Source organism: Cynocephalus volans, chromosome 7, assembly GCF_027409185.1.
Source record: "Cynocephalus volans isolate mCynVol1 chromosome 7, mCynVol1.pri, whole genome shotgun sequence".
Lineage (NCBI taxonomy): Eukaryota > Metazoa > Chordata > Mammalia > Dermoptera > Cynocephalidae > Cynocephalus > Cynocephalus volans.
In genome coordinates, this window is record NC_084466.1 from 108232077 (window position 1) to 108259819 (window position 27743).

The window sequence follows — 27743 nt, forward strand, 5'->3', positions numbered from 1 at the left end:
AATTTATATTGACAGTATAAATTTTTTATATTGTATGTGTATAAATAGAGTATTCATATATGAAATATGTACTCTAGTAAGTGTATGTGACATGTATTTATAAATCATTAGTAAATATGTTTTCTAAGCAAATCTGTATATCTGTTTTTATTGATAAAAGCATAGTGTTGGGGAAAAATTAATTAAATTATTCGTGCAGAAAAATTTCCTGGCTATTCTGATCTTCTTTTAGGTGTTTAATTATCCTTTTCAATAAAAAAATTTTTTTTTTAACAAAATCATTTTTCCTCATTTTACTTACCTATTGAAATGAAGTTTTTTTTCCCTGGGTATCTGATTTTTCTTTCCAGTAAAAAATTAAGCATGTAGGTATCTCTGTTAATTTACCTCACTGACTAATTTTGTACTGCACATCTAATGATAGAAGAATTTTATTCAAATACTTAGTTTTTAAATAAGCAGTAAGCTCTGGTGTTTTCATTCTTTTTTCTCAAATGATATAGGCCTTTAATTTGACAAATGATTTGTTTTGTGTAATTTACCTTTAAGAGGAAAATATAAACTGGAACTCTTCCAATCAACAGTTGGTACCTTCTGCATTCCTGAAATAAAATTGTGATTGTCGTGTTAAATTATAATTAGAAAAAAAAAATGAATAAAAAAGGTAAAGAAATTCATTTTTAAAGTGAACACATGCTGTGGTAAAAAAAAAAAAAAACTGCATCAAATAGACTCCTCATTGCTGCCTTGCTGGTCAGCAGAATTTGAGTTATGATAGAAGGTGACCTGCTTTGATTACCGAATTGATAAATCAGTGTGCTTTTAGATATTGGATTCTCTACCTGTAGATAATTCAAACTTTGGATAATTGCTATCTGTATAAATGGAATAAGAATTATTAGTTAAAATTATGAATATCTCAAGGTATTTTTGCCTCTAAAATTGGCATTCAGGCAGTAAATTAGTTGTGATCCATAAGGGCAGATTAATTTGGAATTAAATACGTTAACAATAATTAACATTTGTGAAATGTCTTGTATATTATATCAGTTATTGTCTGCTGCTTCTAATTAAATTGTAAGAGTTAACATTTATCTAGTACTTTTCATGTACCTGGCATTGCACTAAATCTTTTACCTATATTGTGTCATTTAATATTTATTTGAACCTTAAAATGACACTACGAGATAGGTATTACTCATCATCCTAATTTTACACTTAGATTCAGAGGAATGCTGCAGATTATTTAAAGTATCATCATAGAATTTTGCCTTGTAACACCACAATTCTGAGAAACGAATCAATGCAATGTGATTCAAGTAGGAATCATTTACATGAAAGTGCTTTATAAGCTATATAGAGTGGTCTTTGAGTCATTAACATTGCATTTCTTTAACTCAATTAGAAAAACCTTGAATTATTATAGTAATACTAATTTTAAATTGCTTAAAATATTTATGTAACTTATATTCAATATATACAATTTATATTAGATGGGTCTAAAATTGCAAAAGAAAAAAAATCAAATTTAAGAAAGAAAATATAATGCACCACTTGGGATATATTCAGTGGACAGACATGTGGAAGAATTTTTTGTATCAAACTTTGCAAATAACCCCCATATTACAAAGCCCTAGAACCAATACTTTTTACTCTCTGCATATGAAAGAGAAGTACTAGGGTTTAATTTCATAAACTGAGAAATTGAGAAAACCTAAAGATATAATCAGAAATGAACTTTTCTATACATTGGAGAAGTGAAATATTTGAATATGTAAATTATCCCCACTTTCACTTGAAATTTATTGAAGACAATAAACATGTGCAGAAAAGCAGAAGTCATGGCAGCTAGCATGGACTAATTTGAAAAGGAAAATACAGTATAGACTCAGTGTACACTTAAACATTCCACTAATGCCATGTCTGTGGAGTAGTTTATATAGCCATTTGAAGCAAATATTTTTCCAGGTTGTCCCACAAATGCCAAGTGCCTTGGTTTCATTTTCTGATGGTTTTATTTTTCCTTTGCTTGTCATTGACATTTTCTGTTGCTTGCTTCTAATTATCTTACATTAATTTTTCCCATTTGCTTTCTAAATTATTTTGCAGCTATTCTTCTCCACTTCCTCAGTATGATTCAAGGTGATAACTGTGTTCTTTATGTGAACTATCCTTTTTGTATTTTTAATTTATGTGAATTTTCCCCCCAGTTAGATTGTGTCAATGTCTGTAGCATATCAGCATTTGTCATCCTGCTGTTCCTAAAACTAGAAACATTCATGCGTTAGTTTTACAATCCTTTGTAGAATACATGCTGTAGTTTAACTATTAATATGATACAAATATTATTAAACATCATCTTTTAATTTGTTTCTATCAGTTATGTTGCATGACATTTTTTTTGCATAGAATACGTAAGGAATGAGTTTGAAAAAAAGATCACTGTAATGTTATTGAATAATAGGACCCATATCATGCTTAACATGTACCCCCCCCACCTCTCCTCAGTCTGTTGACCTTATGAAGTTGAAAACCTTAGAACAATACGTGGTTGTTAATGAGCATCAACCACACACTGTGTGCTGTGCAGAACACAGAGAAAGAGATTTGTCCGGTTTGCGTTAAAATCATCTTAGCCATAATTTTTTTTCATTTAATTCTGATATTCTTTGTAGCTGGGATATTTTTATATTGACACTGATAACCTTATACTATGTTCAGACTGGTTGGCAACAATCAGCTATATATCTCTGTCTATCCATCTATCTATTAATAACCAAGTCTCACTTAGGCAGGTTCTAAGCACATGTGGCAAGATGGATTTATTCACTGACTTGGTCAATAAACATTTATTGTGTGCTTATTGTGTGGTGGAACTGTACTTGGTTCTGCAGGTCAAGCAGTAAACAAGGTAGATCTGAGTTACTGTCTATACTGTCAAGACTTAGCTATTGCCAGGGCATACATTCCCCTCTGTGTGGAAATACTCCTGTATGTTTGTACTAACACATCTGAATTTTCAAATGCAGAGTTTGTCTTGAATTATTTTTAATCCATTCTGTTACTGTTATTCCCAAAAACAAATGGATTTTAACTGAATGCAGGGAAAGTTCAGCTTTTGTCTTAGGGTTCTTTATAATATTGCCATATTGCCTTCATATATTTTCAATATTTATGAAAATATAGGCACTATATCATATATATTCATATATATATATATATATATATATATATGTAAATGTAGGCACCCCAGAGCAATTTCAGGTGAACCTCATATCATTTAGCATTGGAAAAAATTCATGTGGACACTTGCACAAGTGAACAAGTTATCTTTTTCTTCGGCTAAGAAGGAGTGTTTTATTGTTTTTGAGACAGTCTTTTCCCCTCTTACCTTTAATATCCTAGTGGTCCCAGTCTCTCAGAATAGGAAGAATATCATCAAAGACATAAGTTAATCCAGAGTTGAACTGTTTAGATCAAAAATGAGCAAAAGGGTGTGAAGGTGAGCCCACCTTACTGATGAGCAGATTTGTTAGTTCCTGAAATCCGATTGGCTGAAAAACAATCCCCATCCTGTTGCTTCTTTCCATGGGGCTTGAAGGCCAATTCGCTTTGTTGGAAAGGTCACTCTTTCAAGGTCAAGAGGCAAGGGTCCCCCACTAGGAAGTCCATGCAAGGTCTTAAAATTTATTTGCAGGATGTTAGCACTGTTTTTAGATGAATAGATAGTAAAGATTTTGATGGATGGGATTTTTTTTTTTTCTCCAAAAATACTTTAGGAATTGAAACAATTTTATAATTATCAGCGTTTGGTTCAGTTCTAGTAATATTTTCAGATGTGAAAATTAGAATGCCAGGATGTGCATTTGTGTTCCCCTGTCCGACCTATGTTGGGCTCGTTGATTTATGTTTACCAGCGTGCTTGTACCTCTGTGATGACAGTGGGAGCACTCATACATGATAGAAAGCAGGGATATGCGCTAATATGCTCTTACCCAGATATGACACAACTTTTTTACATTCCATATCTACATGCACACAAATAATTTTTTTTCATTAGTAGTTTTAATATTAGGCCAATGACAGAATGATATAATTTAGGACATTTTCTAAAATGTCTAAGTCCCATTTTTTGTATTGCTGTATAAAATATTCAAATTGCATGTTATTTCAAACAGTTTTTAAGCCGTATTTATACTGAAAAGATTTAATCCCTTTCCATCAAAATTGCCTTAGCAAATCTAGTCATCTTCTATTTTATTCTTATATTCTGCTTTGTCATAGTAAAACTTAGAGTGTTGGTATGATTAAATATACATTCATTTTATGAGTTGCATATGTTAAGACATACTGTGGAGTTTCATCTTACCTGTAGGAGACAAAAATGTATGTCAGCATATGGCAAAAACCACTTAGAGTTAAAATGTCCCTTGAATATACCTTAACCCACCCACAAAGATCACAGTATTAGAGGTGGGGTTTTTTTGTTTTGTTTTTTAATGCATTGTAGTCATTTTAATAACCAGTTTTTATTCTAACTTTGAACCATTCAATATTCCTTCAATTTGAGCATCTGATAGAGTGGTTGACTTCTGTTAGGGGGCCATGTTCCTCCAAAATGAAGTTGTTTTTCAGTTTTTGCCCAGTGTACAAGTTAAATGCATGTTTGATGTGACTCCACCGTATTTACTTCCAATTTATCTTTAGAAGGGAGGAAATGATAGCTACATTGTCTGTCATTTTAAACTTTAACATTTAATTTCAAAACCTGCCGTAGAGAAGGATTATTTCCATCCTCGATTTGACCTCTGACCTTCTCCCCGCAGGTTTCTGGTTAGCTTTATGGTGGATGCAAGGGGGGGCTCCATGAGAGGAAGCCGTCACCACGGGATGAGAATCATCATTCCTCCACGCAAGTGCGCAGCCCCCACCCGAGTCACATGCCGTTTGGTAAAGAGACATAAACTGGCCCACCCACCCCCCATGGTGGAAGGAGAGGGATTAGCCAGTAGGCTGGTAGAAATGGGTCCTGCAGGGGCACAATTTTTAGGGTAAGTTACTTTGTCAGTTTTAATCTTGGCCCTCATGCCACGTGTTTGGTTTTCTTTACCCTTGTTAACTCAAGGAGCTAATTACTAAAACCGCTTAGTTGGACCTGGTCGAGTATACTTACTGCGTAATGTCAAAGGTCACAAAGCTGTATGATTCTGTAAAAGGCTAATAGAATGATACCTCCTTAACTTGGCTTGCTGGTCAAGGCTTTTACTAACTGAGAAGCATGTTCTCTGCTCAGCAAGTGCACGGAACCCCAACAGCCCCCATAGAAGTCAAGGCACCATTCTTCTGAAACAATACACATGGTGGAATTATAGCATCTCATTGAATAAATGGCAATTTGGGGGACATGTCCTTTTAAAGCTAATTTTAGAAAAACGATCCAGTTGTGATATGGTGTTTTACAAAAAGGAAAAATAAATTCAATTCATGTTCTGAGGTGGCACTTGGGTGCAAATCAGGCAGGCTCTGTCGTGACTGGCAGTTTGTTCACAGTTTCCCCTTCTCGTTTCTCTTCCTGCTGCATGGATGCTATTCAGTAAACTGCATCTTCCTACCAATCCTCCCCCTGTAAATGAGGGTGAGAGCTTGGTTAGCCGAATCCTGCAGCTTGGGCCTCAAGGAACAAAATTTATTGGGTAGGACCTTTATAGACAAGATACAGAATGTCTACAATTTTTTTTTTTCCATTTTCAATTTTTTTCTGTCACACCCATGGTCTTATTCTTGTCTTAAGTTTATTTTTATTTTTTAAGTTTTTTTTTTTTAATGCTTTCAGTTGATGTGTGTCACTGAAAGAAAAAAAAATCATAGTGGCTTGACTTAATGTAGCACTGCTACCTACCTTGTGCTTTTCAAGCATGTGGAATTCACTGCAAGCATTCTGCTTTCATAGCTTTGTGCTTTTTGTAAACCTTTCTTTAATTTGAAATGTTTCTTCTGAATATGATACTTTTTAAGACAGACTGACAGTCTTTAATTTTAACGCAGTGTAGGAGAAAGTAGTTGCAGGGTTAGAATCAACATTCGCTGTAAATGTTACATTATATATATATGCGGTGTGTGGAATTAGATCTTTAAAAAAAGTACTCATGAGTACTATGTAATCTTTATGAGCTTTGAGAAGAAAAGTTGTCAATAAGTAAATCAATTTTAAAAAGTGTTGGGAATATAAGATATTTAAAGAAAATTAACCAGGTAGCAGATAGAATAGTCAATTAAAGTTATTAAATTTGTTTTGTTTTGTTTTGTTTAAGCTGAAATGTGTTGGTATTTGTCGTTTGTTCGCTTGTCTGTTTGATTGGTATATTTGCCTTGGCAGTCTGCATGAAGAAACCTGCTATGAAAAGTTATGCTTGGCTTTCACCTTGGTCAAAGACCCTTGTTCATACCTTCTCTCCAGTATTGTTGAATGTCATAGACAAAGCCACATTCCTTAAATATTTACAGAGACAGTATCTGACACCTCAACCTGCAAAGATTGTATCTAGTTCTCAAAATAAAATAAAATTTAATGTGTAATTATAAGGTGTGGATAAAAACTATGGTAAATATCTTCATAACTCTTAAAATTATTAACACTGTTAGGAATAGTTGATTTTTGTTTCTGCCTGTTAAAGAGTAAAGGCATTATAAAAATTATTCCTAAAATCCTTAATTTGAATTACAATTATTTTGCCAAAAGTAAAATTATAATATTAATCATCCCCATTTTAAGTGAATACTTTCATAATAAATCAAATATTCATATGTTTTTATTTGATCATTACAACTTTTTGTACTTTTACCTAGTTAAGACTCTCTTCTGTTACCACATGCACATAAACATATAGGTTAAGAGGTGAGGTTACATACAAACTCTGTAGGAGAATAATGATACTGTCTGCTTAAATGTCATAAAATAAAGCTGCACAATCCAACTACATAAACTGTATGTGATTGTGGTCTGCTTAATTCCATTCATCTTTTTAAGTATTTATCTTACTTAAAAATTTAACAAAATTGTTTCCCATGGCTTGATTGGCTATCTTCAATTTGCAGTCATTCTTTTACATTTCTTAGCAAAAGGACACTGTCAAAAATTAATGTCAACTTCAAACCAACATGTGCTTTTTCAGAAAGTTTAAGTATTCCTATGCAAGTTATATTAGAGTCAGGAAATGAAACTGCCCACTACCCATTTCACAAATTGAAAATCAGAAAAACTGTCTTAACTGTACAGGCCATGAAAGTCATAGAAACAGACTACTGGAGGGAGTGAATTGTTATATTGATTGTTTTCTTGCTAAGGGAAAAAAATACAGCAATAATCTTTTAAATTAGGAAACTTACAGAATTTCTTTTTTTAAAGAAATGACTGTGTCCTTTTAAATCATGAGCATTTTGTACAATATACCTGTTGTGTTTGAAAAAATGGACCAACTTTCTTTGTTATGGTCTATTTTAATAACTTTCAATTCCTTGATTCAAAATTTATATGTGCTGAATATTTGCCCATTAAACCTAATGCCTAACACATGGTGGACCTTCAAGAATTGTTTGTGAATGAATGAGTGATAGCATGTTATCAGGCTTCTAATATAATATTATTTAATTAGCAAATGATTCTGCAGCTTTGAAATCATTCCCAACCTTAGTGGCACCTCTGATTTTCAAATGAATACTGTTAATGAGACCTTTTTTTTTTAAGTATGATACTATAAATACATTTAATTTGATACCGAAATAATGTGGATTTTTTTTTCCAGCCCCGTCATAGTGGAAATCCCTCACTTTGGGTCCATGAGAGGAAAAGAGAGAGAACTCATTGTTCTTCGAAGTGAAAATGGTGAAACATGGAAGGAGCACCAATTTGACAGTAAAAATGAAGATTTAACTGAATTACTTAATGGCATGGATGAAGGTAACAATGATGGCTCCTTGATACTGTAAATGCCTTCAGGCAGAAATCAAAGGGAAGACTAGATTAAATGAAACAGTATCTGAATTTCACACCTTTGTATTTAAGCTGGGACCCAGGTTTCTCAGCATTTATTGCTATTTTCTGTACCTAAGGCATGAAGTTCTAATTAATCTAGCACACTTTGTTCTCCCTACAATACAAATGTACAAATATTCTCATGATTGAGTCTTTAGTCAAATATATCAGTCTTTCCAAAACCCAAAAAAGTTTTCTAAGTCAAAAGGGTAAGGAGAGAGTGAAATAATAATGGAAGATATGCAAAGCATGCAGAGCATTTTTGAGGAAATACATTCACATTTTATTTTTGGAATTATTTCTGGACTCTTTCAGCTCATTATTTTCTCCCAGATTATTTCAATATCCTTAATAAATTTTTAATTTTTCTTGGGCCATAATTACTTTATAAAAAATACGTTTCAGCATAATTGTTGGAATCTGTGTTATTTCAATGTCTTATTCTTTGACCAGGTAAGACTGGTACATGGCTGAGCATGTCACTTCTCAGATATACCTTCTTCAGGCTGTCTGACCCATACAACCATGGCAGCGGTTTTTCTTAGTGGGCATTGGGAATAGACTGGTTTTCAGAATAGGTTTTGATGCAGAATTTTCTTTTAAAAATGTAAAAAGAAAAAAATTAGAGACCAAGCTCACCATAAAATCTGATGCTGTAGAGAAAAATATCAGAGCTAATCTTGACTTTCTACTCACTTTCTAATCACTATACATTCTGCAATTGTTTTAAATAACAGCTTTATAGAGACATAATTCACATTTCATAAAATTCATTCTTTTATCATTTAATTCACTGGTTTTTGGAACACTTCCAGCACAGCTTCTCATGGTTTCAGAGTGTGGACAAAGGAGCTAGATAAACTTGAGAGTGTTTGAGGGATGACCTTGGGCAGGTTCCTTGATCCCCATGAGCCTCTGTTTCTTCTGTAAAATGGAGATTATCTTCCTTTCTTCATAGGGTTATTGTTGAGGATAAATAAAATAATTATGTGAAGCACTTATGAAATACAGTCCTCGTCACATAGTAAGCCTTGATAAATTTCAGTTATTACCATTATTATATTCATTGCGTAGAAAAAATTGTAATGCCGAAGGTTTGGTATAATACACATTCACCACCAATTATGAATTAAAAGATGCCTCTACAGCAAGGCAAGGGAAACTTGATAATTGTTGAGTGTCTAGCATTCATGAGGCACTGATAAATGCCTTTATATATGAAAATTATTTTTAAAAGCATAGCATTGCAAAGTAGGTAGTTTTAATCCCACTTTACAGATAAGAGAACTGAAGTTCTGAGCAGTCAAGTATCTTATCTGAGGTTACCCCTCTAAGTAGTAGGACTGGGGTTGATATCTAGTTCTGTTTTCAAAGACTTTTAACTGTATCCCACTTATCTCAGAAATATATGTCCTGTGGAGAAGAAAATAAACCTATAGAGGAAAATCCCTACAGACTTTTAGATTTGGTTAGATTAGGTCCAGAAGAATAGTCATTTTAAATGAGTTTTACATTTAATGATTATATACTATTTAATGAGTATACATAGTGATATTTACATTACATACCATCTACAAACTCAGATGATTTCTGATGGATAGGAATATTCAGTGGTAATTAAAAGTTCTAGTTTCTATTATCTTGTTTGTGTATATCTTTTCTGGTTTTTTTAATTGAAACATTTATATTGTACATATTTATGGGGTACAGAGTTATATTTCAGTACATGTATATAGTGCATAGTGATCAAATTGGGGTAGTTAGCAAATTTATCATCACAAAATGTATCATTTCTTTGGATGAGAACATTCAAGGTCCTCTCTTCTAGTCATTTGACAACATGCAATAAATTATTAATTATACATGTCTAACGCTACTGTACACCAATAGAGCTTATTTTTCCTGTCTGGCTGTAACTTGTTTTAAAGCATGAAATATAGTCATTCTCTTATAAGGAAATTTACAAAAAACACAATTGAAAGTTTTAAAAAGAATATATCCTAAGAGAAGGAATTGAATTAGCATTTTTAAAAATGCTAAAAGAATATGGATGATTCAGGATAAAAAATAAGTAAGAGAAATGGGTTTTCCATAGATGATAGTTTTTTATTGTTTTAAGGAAAATAAAGTATTAAAATATTTTCATGTACTCAGTATTTCTTAAATGCTAAAGTGTGTTTCTGATTTTTAAAATGTAGCATCTACTACACAAGGATTTTGTTTAATGGATAGCTACCTTGATTCTGTAAGCTCCTTGAGGGCGAGGTACGAGTCTTTAGCATCTCTGAGTTACTGGTATCAGGCACAGTGCTGATTTAGGTACTCACTAAGTCCTAGGTGAGTGGGTAGAAGGATGAGCCTCAATATAATATATGGCTCTCTGGAGAAAAGGCCTCATGAGTCTATTTCCTCCAACCCAACCTTCATTAATATTAATACCCAGTAGGAAAAAAATTAAAGAGGAGCATCTATTTTGAGAAAAGTTCAGAGAAAGTAACAATATGCTGGAAGAATACTGGATATTCTAAGACAGAACTTTATGATGATAAAAATGTTCTTTATCTGTGCTGTCCAATACAGCAATCGCTAGTCACATGTACCTGTTGAGCACTTGAAATGTGGCTAGTACAACTGGAGAAGATAATCTTACATTTTGTTTAATTTCAATTAATTTCAAATATCCACTTGTTGCCTTTGGTTACCACACCGGATAGTGCAGTTCTAGCAAAAACACTAAATGTTCTAATAATCTCTTTCATTTCTAAGTACATATTATAGTACGTCCTATCAAGCAGAAGTAAAAATTAAAAATAAAATTTAGGGTTTATTTACAGAATGAACTTCCTTGATTTCATGCTGAGTTATTAATATGCCAATTTTCACACAGGAATTAGTCATATTTTTGCTTAGACAAAATGATGCCCCAAACACTGCCACAGTGAGAGAGCATCTGTCAGACTTTTTAAAGAAACAGTGATTATAATCCTCTGTCCTGGATTCTATGTGTTATCTTGGAAACAGTAGACACAGTTTCTTTGCTACGTTTTTAAAGACCAGATAAACTTTGGTTCCATTTTAGACAATTCAAAGGAAATGTAAATACTTCCAGGCTTGAAGAATCAAGCACTGGAGGCCACTAGAACAAAAATGAGGACAAAATTTTCAAGGCATGGTGGTTTTCTTCACATATTATATTTTAAAATAATAATGAAAGAACCACTACACACATTTTATGACTGAAGCTCAATTAATCAGATTTCATACCAAGCTCAAGCCCCACTTCTCACCACTCTTCTCTGATCCTCAAAGACACTTCATTCTTATCAGAACATTCCCCCTCCAAAACAGGCAGGCAGAAATAAAAATAAATCTACCTTTTTAAAAAGCCAACCTATCTTTTTCCTTGAAGGGCTAACTAGTCAAATTTCTAGTGGGGAGAGGAGAATAGGAGTTTAGGAGGTTTTGTGATTTTTAAATATTCTATCCTCCCCACTCTGTTTCCTCCCTTTTTTTTTTTTTTTTTTTTGCTCCTGGATAACTTAATTAACAAGATGAAATAGTGCATGAAATAAACCAGTGACCAGATCAGTCAAGACTTCCTTAAAGAAGAGAGAAATAAATCGTTCTACCATTATTTTACTTAACCTATTAATTTCCTTTGTTCATAACAATTAAACTTTGTCATCCATGGCAAGTGACGACCCATGATAATGCCTGTCTTACTATAAATCTCTCCTTTTTAAAATCCCTTCTCCATAAATGAATTCTATCTGCTACTTTATAACCAATCTATATGGTACTGAAAATCTTAAACCCTAAGCATTTTAAAATCATCTTAGCCAGTTTTTGCTCACTGATTTTTACTAAACAACACAACTGTAAAGATCAGATTATGGTTCAGTAGTATTTTAAAATATGCAAAGCCTTTCCATGTACACAATCAAATTTAATTGTTAGAATAACTCCAGGGAAAGACGGGTTCAAGAAGGAAGATAATTTGTGTAGTGTGGTAGTTAGGATCATGATCTGTGTAAGTGACATAGACCAGAATTTCCATCCTGGCTCTACCACTTACTAGTTGTGTGACCCTAACCAGGCATTCAATCTCTTTAACCTTAGTTTAAAATCTGTAAAATGAGGATGCCTCATAGGGAACCAATGGGAATAGATGTGCTAATCTATATAAAGTTCCTAGCACAATGCCTGATACATGAGAACCAGTCAATCAGTGTGTAGTCATAGGCATGGCTGCCATGTAAGTAGTGCAGGAGAGCAAGTGGGGTCTGAAATCTGCCTCTTCCGCTTGCCAAGCCATCTGCCCTCATGCTGACCTGCAGAACAAAGGGGCATTTTTTTTTTTTCTAATTTGCTCAAAGCTACTGTCCTAGTTGCCAAGCCATGTACCTATAGGGTTGTGTCACCCCAAGTGGGCACCCTTTTCCCACTTGTATGGTCTGTACAACACCATATGGGCCAGTGAAAGCCCTGGTCACAGTTGATGATAGTGACACACACCCATCCCCCATCACTACAACCCAATCAGGAAATACTAAGGAGATAGATCTAGACTTCTAAAATCTGTATTTCTGACCCCACATCTAGTTGTCTTTTTGCAATACTCCCTTGTCGGTAAGTTCTCAAATGAAGGATGCCTATGAAAGTGCTTTGTGTAGAACAAAAATGTCATATGGTATTTAAATTTTTCATTACTAATCAAGGTACCCTCTCAGTTCTTGTATGAATCAAAAGGATACAGTGTACTTGTATATTTGGGAAAAAAACTATAGCTGCACAATAAGGGAAAATTAAGAGTTATTTCTATCACTAGCAAGCCCAGGGACAAAAGCATTAGTGGTTCTGCTAGTGAAGCAGATGTATTAGCAAAGCTCTATTGAAGGAAGAGGCTAGAAGGACACAGAGGACAGTGGGTTTGGGTATGAAGAACCTGCCATTACCACTAAGGTATAATGTGGCAGGAGCAACTTTTCTCTGGTGGGAGACACAGATCTTGCCCTTGTCAATTTGTGTTTTCTCAGCAGAGAAAAAGACTGCAAAACAGAAAGCAAACATTCATTCTCCCCTCCCTCCCGATCATCTTTATAGTACACTAAATTGAATCCACTTTGTAAGTCTAATGAAAACCTTACTTTGATTAAACTCACAAAGTTGAATTAAACATGTTTAAAATTGTGCCTCTAAAATCAAACCCCAGGGTTTTTTTTGTAGTTTATGGTTGTGTTGACCTGGCAGCATTTACTAGTAAAGAATTCTTCCTCCTTAGAGGTTCTTAACTTACAAATCAAACAGCTTGAGAAATGTTCTGGTCCTACACTGTACAATACAGTAGCCACTAGCTGCATGTGGCTATTGAGCACTTGAAACAGGGCTAGTACAAAGGGAAATGTACCCTCCTCCAAATATATATCTCAATAGTAATCTTCACATTGGTTATACATTAAAGTGGTGATATTTTGGATATACTGGGCTAAATAAAACATTTTTTAAAAAAATTAGTTTTACCTGTTCATTTTTATGTTTTAGTCTGGCTATAAAAAATTTTTAAATTACTTACATGGCTTACATTGTATTTCTATTGGATGGTGCTGTTCTAGACAGTGTGTAAGCTTTTTGTTTATATATGTGTTAGGCTCTAAAACCAAAATCATTGATACTTAAATATTACACAGAAAGCTTTATTATGCTATTATTTTAAAATTCCAGTCACTGTATTGGAACAAAATGTTGCTAAAGTTCCCCAAACAATTTTATAATGCCAGAAAAGTATTTTCTCACTTGTTGTCATTGCTTAACTTTCAGATGAAAGCAGATAAGATTTCTAATATAACACATTTTAGATTGAATAATTATACTATTGTTTTATTGTAAACTGAAATAGGAAAGAGCAATTGATACTTGTTATGTAAGAGAAAATGAATTTTCCAATTTATAATCTAACTATATCAGCCATATCCTAGAAACAGACTTCTCAGTTAGATATTGCCATGTTAATTCATTTTGATTTAACTTGTTTTTAATTTATCAACCATGACACCAATAGTAATCTTAAAATGTCGAGTCATTGTAGAAACAATTGAGCACTGGAAAGTGAAATATGGATGTAGCTTTATGTTGTATATAGCACCATCTGTTGGAGAAATCTAGTAACAGTTTTGAAAAATTCCAAAACAGAAAATAAAAATTGAACCAAATCAAGATTGTGGTTGGGATGCAAAAGGGGAAAAAAAAAAAGCATATTGAGGGCCGAGCCCGTGGCGCACTCGGGAGAGTGCGGCGCTGGGAGCACAGCAGCGCTCCCGCTGCGGGTTCGGATCCTATATAAGGATGGCCGGTGCGCTCACTGGCTGAGCACAGTGTGGCCGGTCACAAAAAAAGGCAAAAAAAAAAAAAAAAAAAAAAAAAAGCATATTGAAAACAAATCATAACAAAATACTGACTTACTTTCAGTCCATTGCCATAAAACTGGCATTTTAAATCAATTGAACAATGATCATCACATTGCAAAAGGAAAGGAAAACTATATCAGAATAGTCCCCCAAAACCAACTATTTGGAAAATAAAAGTTGGACCAAAGGAACATTAATTAATAATGCCAAGTTTTATATGTGTCTGTATGTATGGACTTGCCAACAATTATATGTCTTTATGAAATATTAGTGGGTTAAACCAGTGACACCAGACACCCTGCCCCACGTCAGGTACAGTAGAGATTTTAGCCTTCCAAGGGCAGTGACACAGCCTTCTGTGAGGCTGGGCATTGGCACCATTACCTTTAGTGTCGATGTGAGTAGAGAGACGAGTGTGCCAGATACAGCAGGTCCAAGCCCTTGGAGTTCAGTGCACTCTGTGTGTGCTGCGCATGCTGGGTTAATGATTTATGGTACTTAGCTTTAAGACATTATATATGAACCTGGATTTTGAAGATAGAATTGTATCAATTGATCTTTTTTCCTGGACTTAGTAGTAACGGTTTAAACAAGGGTTGAAAAAAGTGACATAATCAGGCTGACTGCCTGAAAGCAATGTGCTTTTATTTGTGCAAACGGAAAAGTAAGCAGTTGGAAAAGGTGGAAGAACACTTTTCAGAAAAAAAACATGGAGAAGTAGATGCAAAGGATATGAGTGTCTTAGTCTGCAGTCATGGAGGAAAACCTTAGAATGACTATTCCAACATGGCCAGACATCCCCTCCCCCAATTCTCTTCCTCCAGGAAGCCTTCCACCTGGTAAATATGTCCACAACACCTGGCCTGTCTTCTCCTGTAACTGCAACTTTGAACTTTGCTCTCTTTCCTGGTGGACTGTAAAGTCCATGATGTCACAGACTTACAATGACTTGAGAGCCATTATGTCCAGTGCCTGTAACGACTCTTGGCACAGAGTTGTCACTTCATCATAAGTTATTGAATGAATGGAAAAATGAATGATTTGTATCCAGTCATATGCCTCACTTTTGGTCACACTTTTCCTCTCCAAAGTTGTGTGGCCTTGAAAAGAATATGTAACTTTTCTAAGTTATTTTGTGAACAGAATTGTGCTGGGTGGTTTTTCTGTCATTTATTTGTCATATCCACCCCAGAGGAAACTTCTTATCCTGGTTTTATAGATAAGGAACATAGGGCTCAGAGAAGTTCAGGAACTTGCCCAACATCCAAGTGCACTGGTTGCAAAGCTGGACTTGAACTCTGGCACCTGTCCACAATGATTTTACACAGTCCCATACTGGCTAGCATGCTCTTTTGAATTCTAACATTCTAGGATTCCTTTTTTTTGCCTACCTGTCAATATCAAATGCTCCATTCATAGAGGAGCAAGCTGAGCAGAGCATTCATCTGACCAGAAATTAAACCCCAGGTATAGAAATCATCCTTTGTAAAACCTTGAGGTTGTTCCTATTCCTTCCATAGAATATTCACACTCAAACTTGACCAGGTCACAAACAGGCTTCAAAACTGAATTTTATACAGGCAAGAGTTGTGTCCCCATTTGATCAAGTTATCTGGACATTTAATCATGTGATGTAAGAGGGAGGCAAAAAATCAGGACGATCATGAAAGCTTTAAGAGGAACTCATTTAGTCAGAAAATGATCTCAATCTTGTTATTTATGCTTCGTTGTATTATGGTCTCCATAACCATTTATATTTATTTGCAAAGCATTTTATGATTCTTATTGCTTTGTTGCATAACCTCAGCCACAGAGAATGCTGTCCCACCTTTTACAAATAAAGAAACTAAATGAATTACAAAGTGCTTCAGAAATTAATCACTAACAAATGAGGCATTACAGTACAACTGTAATCAGGGCTTGCTGCTTGCAGAGTGGGCCAATAAGAAGTTATTTTACCTTTTTGACAAAGGTATATGCAAAGCTATTACTCATTCATTCATCAAGCACCAACCACCCATGTGCCAGGTAGTCTGCAAAGACACTTTTAGAGAATGGTTGAAGTCCATGTCTGTGTGACATCTCTTCCCCACCACTTCCCCCATCCCGCCCCGATTAGAACCCGACGTAGGTTTTAGTCTCAGCTCTAAAACTGACCAGCTACATCAGTTTGGGCATGTCACCTAACCTCTCTGAACTTTGGATACCTATTTTACCAAACTTCTGTGTGGGCCAAATAATAATTGACCTGCCACAAAGTAGATATTCAGTAAATGTAAATTTTAAGCTTCATCCTGGCCAAAACTATTTTAGAACTCACCTCTCTCTTGTCTTTAATCCTCTTCTTTTGTGTGTGTGACAACTTTACTAGTAATAGATTAAAAGGAGAGAGAGAGACAAGAGAGAGATATCAGGGTCCTTTCGTAGTCTATGGAATTATGAATCACCCTGAAAGGTAAGAAGCTCTTATGTTTATATTTCATTGTTTACCTTACCACAATTTACGTCATTTTCTCCTTCAATTCTATAGCTGTGGAGATCTGTAAATCCTTTTAAAAAACAAGACCATTTAAAAGTAGTGGATGTTTATTGTTGTCCCATAGGCTTCTCTTCTCATACTGTACCATCTTTGAGTTGTCATGGATCCTTTTGCCATGTTTTAATAACGGGTTCTGAATTTTTAAAGCCTGGTAAAGGATGAGATTTCACTAAGACCCTCCTTTCTAAATGTGTCGTCATAAAGTCACCTAAATTTTGTGAAAAACAAATTTTTCAGGTTCCACCCTAGGCCTACCAAGTCAGAATCTCCACTAGAGCAGCCTAGGAATCTGTGCTTTTAATGTGTAGCGCTGTGTTTGCGATCTGGCCAAGTTGCAGCACGTTGCAGTAAGGGACTCTGGGGTGAATGTGACACAGCCATCACATTTGTGCTGCACGTCATTTTGTTGGGCTCTTCTCTGTACATAAAGGATGGGAGCAAAACAAAGATTCTTGGTAATGTGTTCCTGCTTCTCTTATCTAAGTAATGGACCATTTAAAAATTTAATACATATAAATTTAATCCAGGAAAGAATACTGGCGTTGTTTATTTTTACATTATCAGACTTTATTGCTATTTGTCTGGAAATCTGACTTCTCTGATATACTTTTTAAGTTTGGAACACAAAACTTTCAGAGGAATTTTATATCCTCATGGGTTTTTAATTCATGTTAGGTAAACATTAAGTAAACAGTAATTTGAGTTATAAACACATGGACATAACAGATTTCACTGTGGATTAAAAAGTAGGAAGACTAGAGCCACTTTTTCACATGCAATTTTTTATAAAAATAAAACTATTAAAATAACAACTAGTCTCTATGACTACATATATTTTAGAGCAAGATTTAAAGAATTATATTGTTACTTGCTATGAAAAGTGTCTGGGTCTCATTAACTCCCAGCTGCTTTCTTTGTACAATGGATTCCAGTTGATCACCTACTATGTGCCAGGCCTCAGTATCAAACATCACTTAATTTAATGTAACTGTAGTAGTTCACATTTATATATATTACCTTATTTATAATATTTTTAATATTTTAATATTAAATTTATAATAATTCCCTTAGAATCAAAAGCCTTTGGGGAAGGTACTATGATGCCAGGTTATGTGGCCACAGGTCAGGAGGGCGTCACAGTAACTGAGGGTCCAGAGTTCTTGCTTCATCCCCTCTCGACCCCGTAGCCAGCTCTTTACTTACCCGCATTCAAACATTCAGCTAAAATCATTCCATTATTTGTATTTCACTTACCTTTTTGTAAAGCAAGAAACAGAAAAAAATGTGCTTGAGTTGAATCAACATTTTATATTTATATTATTTAATACTAGTGTTAGTATTATTATGCACATAGTAATTCATAAGTACACATCCGTTATAAGATGTATTATAATTTTCTTCTTCCCTCTCCCCTCCCCTAATTTTTATGTAAATTATATGAATTTACACATTTACATATAAGGATGTGATTAGTCAATTGTTATGAGATCATATTTTTGGTGACATTTTCATTTAATTTGTCTTGGAGATTTACGTATTAGAACGTAAACTCCTACTCCATTCTTTTTAACACTGCCCAGTATTCCATAGTATAACATATCCTAATTTATTTAACCTCCATCCTATGGATGGTCAGTGAGATCATGTGATAGATTTTCAGGTCACAGAATTCTGTAATGACTTTACTGATTGGTTGTCTCCTCCTCTTCTTGCCTACTCACACTTACCCACTATCTGCATCATTTTTTGTCCTACTTATACAATATCCTAGAATTTAATAGCCTAGCCTTCAACAGCAGCTCTTGAAGGGATTATACCTCTTTTTACAAACCAATATTTAAGTAATACTTTTATTAAAAAATAATTTTATTATTTTTAATTTTAAAATTATTAAATGATATTTTAAAATAATAATATTATTGTTCTCAGGAAAATTACCAATGTTTTAAGCATGCACATAAGCAGGGTATAACCTGGTTATAGGGAACCAGGAAAGATAATCATTTCTCTATTTCATCGTGCAGAGGCCTGGAAATCTGAGTATTCAACAAGCAACGTGTGTGATTCTATTTAAAGAATGGTGCTTGGGGACCCCAATTGTTCCTTACTGCCTACTGCAGTGCTTGAAATTCCCACATTAGTTGTTCCTTTGAGTTGAGGCTTATCTTCAAAATACCTGTGAAAATGTACGTTGAATAACCATGCAAGTTTTAATGATAGAAGAACTGATAAAAGCTTTAAAACAGAGGGGGTACCATGCAGAGGGGCCTCAAGCTGCTTGCATATCCTACCTAAAAGATGTCAGAAATTGAGTGAAGAGGGCATTGATCAATTTCTCCTAAGACCTTCTCTGTTTCTGTAGCTAGGAATCTGAGTTTCTCCATTTACCAGCATCTGCTGCCTTTATATTTGGGGTTACTTTAATGCCTTATCAAACATAATATAGCGTTTAGTGTGGCCAGGCTGCCTCCCTCACACAAAGTGGCAGTTCTTCCCAGTCCATTGATATGATAGTTTCCAGGGAAGGTACAGCTGTTTCTACCTTAAACCTTCACAAGTGTATGCACACATACCCACGACACACACACACACCCACCCACGACACACACACACACACACACACACACTTCACAAGTGTATGCACACATACCCACAACACACACACACACACACACAGAGCTAAGAAGGGCATAGTACCGCCAGTACGCCCCCAAAATGCCTCACTTCCTCTGGTGGGTTCAGACTGACCTTGAGTAAATTTCATACTCACAGACACACAACTTGTTACATGCAGAGTCAGGAAATCTGTCCTGTTTGAAGGATGTAATTTCAGAGTCCTCTTAAATTATAAGCAATGTGGCTTTGCATGTGTTCGTAAGAAAGATGTCAGAAAATGGGATTGCCAGATCCAAGGGTAGGTGCATTTTCACTTTGTATAAATGATACCCAATTACATTGTCAAAAGATTATTGCCATTCACACCTACCTGCAATGAATGAAAGCTCCTGTTTTCCAGATTTTTCTCTAATTGATAACAAATGTTGTCAGTGTTTAATTTTAGCTAATCCAAGAGGTAGGTGTGGAAGGATATATTTTAACTGGTATTTCCATGTAAATTGTCAAGTTTGAACATTTTAATATTTATTTATTGACCATTTTTCAGTTTCTGTGAATTGCCTGTTCATATCATTTTGCTATTGTCTATTGGCTTGTCTGTCATCTTCTTACCAATTTGTAGCTATCTTTTGTATTGAGCATATTAATCCTTTGTCAGGTGTGGCTATTAACTTTCCCAGCCTACCTTTTGTCTTTCAAGTTTACTATTTTTGTCATGGAAAATTTTTCATTTTTATAGAGTCAAAACTGCCTTTTAGGTCTCTGGGTTTCCAGTTTTGTGTAGGAAGGTTTCCCCTAAACAAGGCTAAAACGTATTTTCCTGCGATTTTTGGTAATACTTTAATCTTTTAAAATAGTTGTCTTCTATTCAGCCACAATTTTTAATTTACGTATGATAAGATTTAGTGATTTAGATTTGTTTTTCCGAATAGATTTTCAATTATATCATCACTATCTTTTAAATAAAACATCATTCCCCCACTGTTTGAAATTTAAATGTGATTTGACTTAAATATAATTTAAATACATAATGTGTACATAAAACTGAATATATATGGACTTACATATATACAGTATACATATATAAACTTGTCTATTTATTCCCTATTCTTGTACCCCTCACCTATTTGTCTACATATATATATATATATATATATATATAAAACTCTTATAGTCTTATATGTCTGTATATACTCATTTTAATCTTATAAGATAAATTCTCCCTCACGGGCCGAGCCCGTGGCGCACTCGGTAGAGTGCTGCGCTGGGAGCGCGGCAACGCTCCCGCCGCGGGTTCGGATCCTATATAGGAATGACCGGTGCACTCACTGGCTGAGTGCCGGTCACGGGGAAAAAAAAAAAAAAAAAAAAAATTCTCCTTCACAATCTACTTTACCAAAGTGCTTTTGGCTAATCTCAATGTTTATTATTCCATAACATCTTATTTTTTTTTTTTTATTTTTTTTTTTTTAAATTTTATTTTGTCGATATACATTGTAGCTGATTAATGCTCCCCATCACCAAAACCTCCCTCCCTTCTCCCTCCCCCCCCTCCCCCCCAACAATGTCCTTTCTGTTTGTTTGTCGTATCAACTTCAAATAATTGTGGTTGTTATATCTTCTTCCTCCCCGCCCCCCGGTTTGTGTGTGTATGTGTGTATGTGTGTGTGTGAATTTATATATTAATTTTTAGCTCCCTCCAATAAGTGAGAACATGTGGTATTTCTCTTTCTGTGCCTGACTTGTTTCACTTAATATAATTCTCTCAAGGTCCATCCATGTTGTTGCAAATGGCAGTATTTCATTCGTTTTTATAGCTGAGTAGTATTCCATTGTGTAGATGTACCACATTTTCCGTATCCACTCATCTGATGATGGGCATTTGGGCTGGTTCCAACTCTTGGCTATTGTAAAGAGTGCTGCGATGAACATTGGGGAACAGGTATACCTTCGACTTGATGATTTCCATTCCTCTGGGTATATTCCCAACAGTGGGATGGCTGGGTCGTATGGTAGATCTATTTGCAATTGTTTAAGGAACCTCCATACCATTCCATAACATCTTAAAAATCATTTATTCCAACTAAACCTACCATAATTCTGCATAAAACTTGGCTTTTTAAAGAAAACCCATGTAGCTGCACTGCAGTGGCAGGGAGATGGTTGGGAGGTGGTCTGTGTAAATCTAGGCAAGCTAAAACAGAGTCTGAACAACAGAGTGGCAGGAGAGCAAGCCATTTCCAAATAGCATCAACTGGACTTTGACCATTAGGTGGGAAGTATGAAGAAAAGTGAGTCAACACTGTTAGACTGAAGGACTGGGCAAGTTGTAATCCTTTGCCAGATTCAGGACTACAGGGGAAGACGTAGTAGGGCTAAAGGTGGAAAGGAGGAAGAAGATATGTCCATCTGTGGACAGGTTGAGTTTGATGAATGACAGCCACTGGTGGGCAGACAGAAATTGGTGACGATACTGCTAATCATTCGGTAATTTTAAAATATTTGAGAGTTTTCAAGTAAAGTTCTAGAGCTTTTCAGACATACTTAAGTTGTTATTCACTTTCTGGTGAGGCCTCATTTTTTTCTGACTCATTCCTACTTTCAGCAGCTTGAGGGCAGATTACTGTAAAAATCACATAATGAGGTGTCTCTTCTTGAAGAGTGGGGATTTTTATCCACATGTGGTAAAAATGTCAGTTTTTGAAGTTTGTTCCTTCTCAGTAGAAATATTTTTCTACAAATACTTATATTAATAGCTTTATAATACTTTTGCAAAAAAATATTATTTTATAATCACTGTAGTATTCTCTTTATCATAAAAATTAGACAAGCTACTGAATATAAATAGTTTTGACTATCAAAATTACATATCTGTCTCAAGGTATTTTGTAGATATGCCCATGCTCATGGCTTTTTCATTCATTTGTCTTTTCAGAACTTGATAGCCCGGAAGAGTTAGGGAAGAAGCGTATCTGCAGGATTATCACTAAGGATTTCCCCCAGTATTTTGCAGTGGTTTCCCGGATTAAACAGGAAAGCAACCAGATTGGTCCTGAAGGTGGAATTCTGAGCAGCACCACCGTGCCCCTTGTCCAGGCGTCTTTCCCAGAGGGTGCCCTAACTAAGAGGATTCGAGTGGGCCTCCAGGTGAGGTTCACAAGACGTTGTTTTTGTCAGTACATGTAGAGAGTGAATGAACATGTTTTGCTTTGGAAATGGTTATCATAGCTCATCCTTAATGATACTGTCAAGTAGGCCATTTGGGGACTCATTAACCTATTTCAAATAAAAAGCATTAAGTGTAAAATTAGCTTAGTGGCTTGTTAAATAAGGTACATATTTTAGAGTTTTTCTGTTTAAAAGTATCAGTTGGTTTCTGATAACAGATATTTTTTTCAACCATAGGTTATCTGTCTCGGTTTGCAGAGCGACATACTGAGACTTGTTTTATAATATGCCACATCATGAAAATCAGTTTTAGTGAAACTTGCAAGCTTTAGTGTTTTGGTTTAAGGAAATTGTAAACGCTGGGTTTTATCCAAACCAGTTAGAACTTGTTTTGGTTTGGTAAGCTGACTAGAAATCTTGGCAAGGATGATGTTTCTTATATTTATTCATTTCAGGTAGACTTTACCTAGTTCTTTTTTATTCCTGACTGAATAAGGAAAATCAACTGAAAATAACTTAATCTGTGTTATTACTTAATATCATAATTAATAGTTTAACTGAAAGTTCATGCTCTTTTTGTGAGGCTGTACTCTCACACCCAAGGGAGTTGTTGGTGGTTTTTTTTTTTTTTTTTTTTTTTAAGCCAAAGACTGTGAGTCCTGAGAAGACCTTTAGTAAATACTTGCAGCTAAATAGACCACTTTACGTTTCATTGGTAGGAGGTTCCTTTCACCTGTATCCAATATCAAATTTTTTAACCAAATAGCAAAGAAACCAAAAAGAAAACGTTAGGCTTGATTGACCAGAATTTGAAATCCTTTGAAATTTTGAATGCCTTTTTGTTACTTAACTATGAAAGCCTCAATTTTTACATGGGAATGAGTTGCCTTTATGAGGTTTTACTGAATGTCCTGCATAGATTTAAAATATACTGAACTCAACATTTGTTGTCCTTCTCTGCTCTGAGATTTGATCCCCTTTCTTTCATGCAAGCCAATAATACTGTCTGTGTTCTGTTGGGGAAATACTCAGGCTAACCAGTTCCTGCCACTGTGTTAGGTTTTTCGTTTGTTTTTTTTTTTTTTTTTTTTCATGCCTTCCTAAAATAGTGAGAAAGGATAAAGAAAAAATACATGTTTTTTGGTTGTCTGCTTTGGGTTTTTTTCCTTCTCACTTAAAAAGTCAACTTTCTGATGAAAAAAATATCCACTTCTATTTAAGGTCCTTTCTCTGTCTTTAGGCCCAGCCTGTTCCCGATGAAACTGTGAAAAAGATCCTTGGAAACAAAGCAACATTTAGCCCAATTGTCACTGTGGAACCAAGAAGAAGGAAATTCCATAAACCAATCACAATGACCATTCCAGTGCCCCCACCCTCAGGAGAGGGTGTATCCAATGGATACAAGGGGGACACTACACCCAACCTGCGCCTTCTCTGTAGCATTACAGGTTTGGTTAAGTTGCTGCTGTACTTCCTGTTGATTTGCAGTTATTTCCTCCAAAGACATAAAACCTTTGAAATATCTATGCCAACGCTGTAAGAGTAGGAAATAAAGAATAAAATGTTTCACTTGTCCATCAGCTCATCCCTTTTATCCGTGGAATCATTTCTGTAAGATGCTCATCTCATGACTAATTTAAAACTTAAAGATATCATCTTTCCTGCTATTAAGTTCAGCATTAGTAGTAGAGCCCTTTTAGGATTATTTAGATATTATTGAATCTACTGTAGCTTTTACGTAAATTCTCTGTGACCTAGATAGAGGTAGTGGACCTGGCAGCATTCTTTAGACTAGCAGGAAATTGGATGGACTTTGGAAAAAATATAGATCCCACAGAGCACTTGTAGTAGGGAAGTGTTCAATACCTACTCTGTTCACCAGTGTAATCCAGTAGACTACATATGCAGGGTTTATTTAAACATTTACATATGCCAGGATTATTTACATACTTCAGGTGATAAGCACCTGAAATCTTGAGCTCAATTCATGCTTTGATTATCCTAATCTGATTTTTAACTACAAGTCCAAGATTATCAAAGACAGGTTTTGTTTTTGTTTTTGGAGGAGTAATTTTAATGGTGGATTCCCCCTTTTACCTTGAAAATTAAATGGTTCAGCCAGGTTCAAAATGAACTGCTGCTTAACTTTCTTGATAGTTCTTACCTTTTTAAAAAATAAGAGACTTATATTATCTATCTGAAACAACAAATGTTTGCACTACAAATTGCACTTACAAAATATAAATTGTGGCTGCCCCAAGTTTAAGCCATTCAGTATCCAAACAGAAAAGTAATTTCCTAAAAATTTAATAAGGAGGTCATAATAAGACAGTGAAAGTATGAGAGTAAAGAGGAAAACTACCTATAGTACACACCATTAAACTGAAAGCGTTGAAACTTTGCCAGTTACTGGCTATGTGGGAAGAACAGGATGGTGATAAAATTTTACAAGAAGCATCTCCCATAACAAAGTCAACATATCTGCTGTTGTTCTCTCAGGGGGCACCTCACCTGCTCAGTGGGAAGACATCACAGGAACAACTCCTTTGACATTTACAAAGGATTGTGTCTCTTTTACAACTAATGTTTCAGCCAGGTATGGAAATAAAGGATTCTAAAAAGCACTAAGATACTAGTTTTATTACCTTTGGAAAGTAACAGTTGTGCTCAATACCATTGTGGTTTTTTTATTTTAAATTTTGTGGGAAAGTAAAGAGAGAGAAAAAAATCCTTAGCATTTACTTAGCATAATTATTATCAAATAATAAACAGTGTTTCTGTGTATGATAAGCAGTAAATATTTTTGCCATCTAAATGAACAATATTTTGATTTAGTTCCCTTATCCACTCTGATTTTTTATATTGTGAATTGTTGAAGATTTGGCTTTTAAATTGCCTCATTTCCATACTTATGTTTTTGATTTTCTCAGATTTTGGCTTGCAGACTGCCATCAAGTTTTAGAAACTGTTGGTTTAGCCACGCAACTATACAGAGAATTAATATGTGTTCCATATATGGCCAAGTTCGTTGTTTTTGCCAAAATGAATGATCCTGTAGAATCCTCCCTGCGATGTTTCTGCATGACAGATGACAAAGTGGACAAAACTTTAGAACAGCAAGAGAATTTTGAGGAAGTTGCAAGAAGTAAAGATATTGAGGTACCTTGTTCACAAAAACAAGTTCATTTCATTACATTCCCCACATATGGAATTTTATTTGAGGCCATAATGGCACTTACCTTAATTATCAAGTACATTATTGATTTTAATTTTTATTTTAAAAGTTCAGTATAGATTCATTCTCAAATTATTTTAAGTGTCTTTGGGGTTATCTTAGTTGGTTAAAATGTAGTAGTAAGAAATCTAAGTTATGGTTTCCATTTTTCCTGTGGCTACTTGAGTTATCTTATTTCCATGGTCACTGTCTTTACACATTACCATGATTTTCCTTTTTCCATCCCAGTGATCATTTAAGTATCTAAGAGTCAAAAAATATATATATATATACTTTCCAACTATATGAATAAGCAGTTGGTATCAGACACTTTCTCAAACATGATGAAAGGTGCCAGGATAGAAATAAATATATAATTATCATGTCCAGAATATGGTTTCCAGTCACAACTGTTGAATTGTAAGCCACAGTGTTATTTTTATGGCAAATACCACCACAGAAATTACAGAATAATTTCCTAATAAAGACAAATATGATATAGAAATATGTCAGTCTTAATGTTATGTGACTTAAAATCTCAAAATCCTTCCAACTCAAATTAACATTAAATTATGTATTTCTTTTACTCTAAAAGGTTCTGGAAGGAAAACCTATTTATGTTGATTGTTATGGAAATCTGGCCCCACTTACCAAAGGAGGACAACAACTTGTTTTTAACTTTTATGCTTTCAAAGAAAATAGACTGCCATTTTCCATCAAGGTAAATCATCTTTAATAGAGATTTTGTGAATTTTTTAAAAATTCTCTTAGAGAATAAAAAGAAAGGGTTTTAATGGTTTTAAAAGGTTTAATGATTTCTTTTGTTTGAAATATCCCACCAAACCTGACCTCATAAGAACAAGATCAGATTTTTGTCCTAGTTCTGTCAGAGTGTACTAGCAAGCCAGTAAATCTTTATAATTAGTAAAAGCAATCTTTGCCTTTTAAAAAGTTTAATAGTCATTTATGTTTAAGCAAATTTTATAAAACCAAACAATCTAGAATAATAAAATGTATCATATCTGGTTAATGTTCAGTAATCAAATAATGGATGAAATCCGAATCCACTATTCAAGTTTTATTTCCATTTCTGATGGATCCCAGGGACATTCTGAAGAGACCGTCTTCTTCCTCAGAGAACAGAAGGAGAAAGGACAATTGTTTTATTATTGTTATTATTTGCTGTTATTGTTGCAGAAACTGAAGCTTTGAGAAAAAGAAATTAGGCAGGAAGAAAATGCATATAACCCAGACTGTACTGTGAATTGTCTGGATAAAACAAGCAGACACAACAGTCCTGTGTTTAGGCCAGGAATTGAGCATCTAAATCTTGCTGAGTTCAAATGTGACCACCCTGGTTGACATGTAATTGTTATCATTTTTTTCCCTTTACCTTCCCTGTCTTTCAAAGGGCTTCACAAAACAAACATGCTTAACTCTTACACATACAGGAATCCTCAGAAAAGTCTCTTTCTATAACTGTCAACTACCTAAATTCTTCTAGATTAGAGACACCAGCCAAGAGCCCTGTGGTCGTCTGTCTTTCCTGAAAGAACCAAAGACAACAAAAGGACTGCCTCAAACAGCTGTCTGCAACTTAAATATCACTCTGCCAGCACATAAAAAGGTATCTTTTAATACTGGTTTCTTTTAAATTTTTTCCCCTGGTCTTGAAGAAATAGGCCCTTGGTATGCAATTAAGGAATGCTTTGTAACACTATTAAAGCTCTTGAAATTCAAGTTTTATTAGTCTCCTTGTGTAGATTGACT

The 27743-nt window shown here is 34.7% G+C and overlaps 1 protein-coding gene across 24 annotated transcripts in view; it reads left to right on the forward strand.

Moving 5' to 3' along the window:
* The window catches only part of ANK3 (ankyrin 3), a 502256-nt gene that overhangs the window by 427157 nt on the left and 47356 nt on the right, over positions 1–27743 (forward strand). For all 24 annotated transcript variants that reach the window (XR_010024083.1, XR_010024084.1, XM_063103187.1 and 21 more), the window contains 8 exons: positions 4827–5051; positions 7803–7957; positions 22527–22738; positions 24000–24207; positions 25259–25355; positions 25690–25918; positions 26569–26694; positions 27478–27600. Coding sequence is in view for 22 of the 24 variants with exons in the window: in XM_063103187.1 (XP_062959257.1) it covers positions 4827–5051; positions 7803–7957; positions 22527–22738; positions 24000–24207; positions 25259–25355; positions 25690–25918; positions 26569–26694; positions 27478–27600 (1375 nt within the window). In the remaining 2 variants the exon portion in view is untranslated. The remainder of the gene's footprint in view (positions 1–4826; positions 5052–7802; positions 7958–22526; positions 22739–23999; positions 24208–25258; positions 25356–25689; positions 25919–26568; positions 26695–27477; positions 27601–27743) is intronic.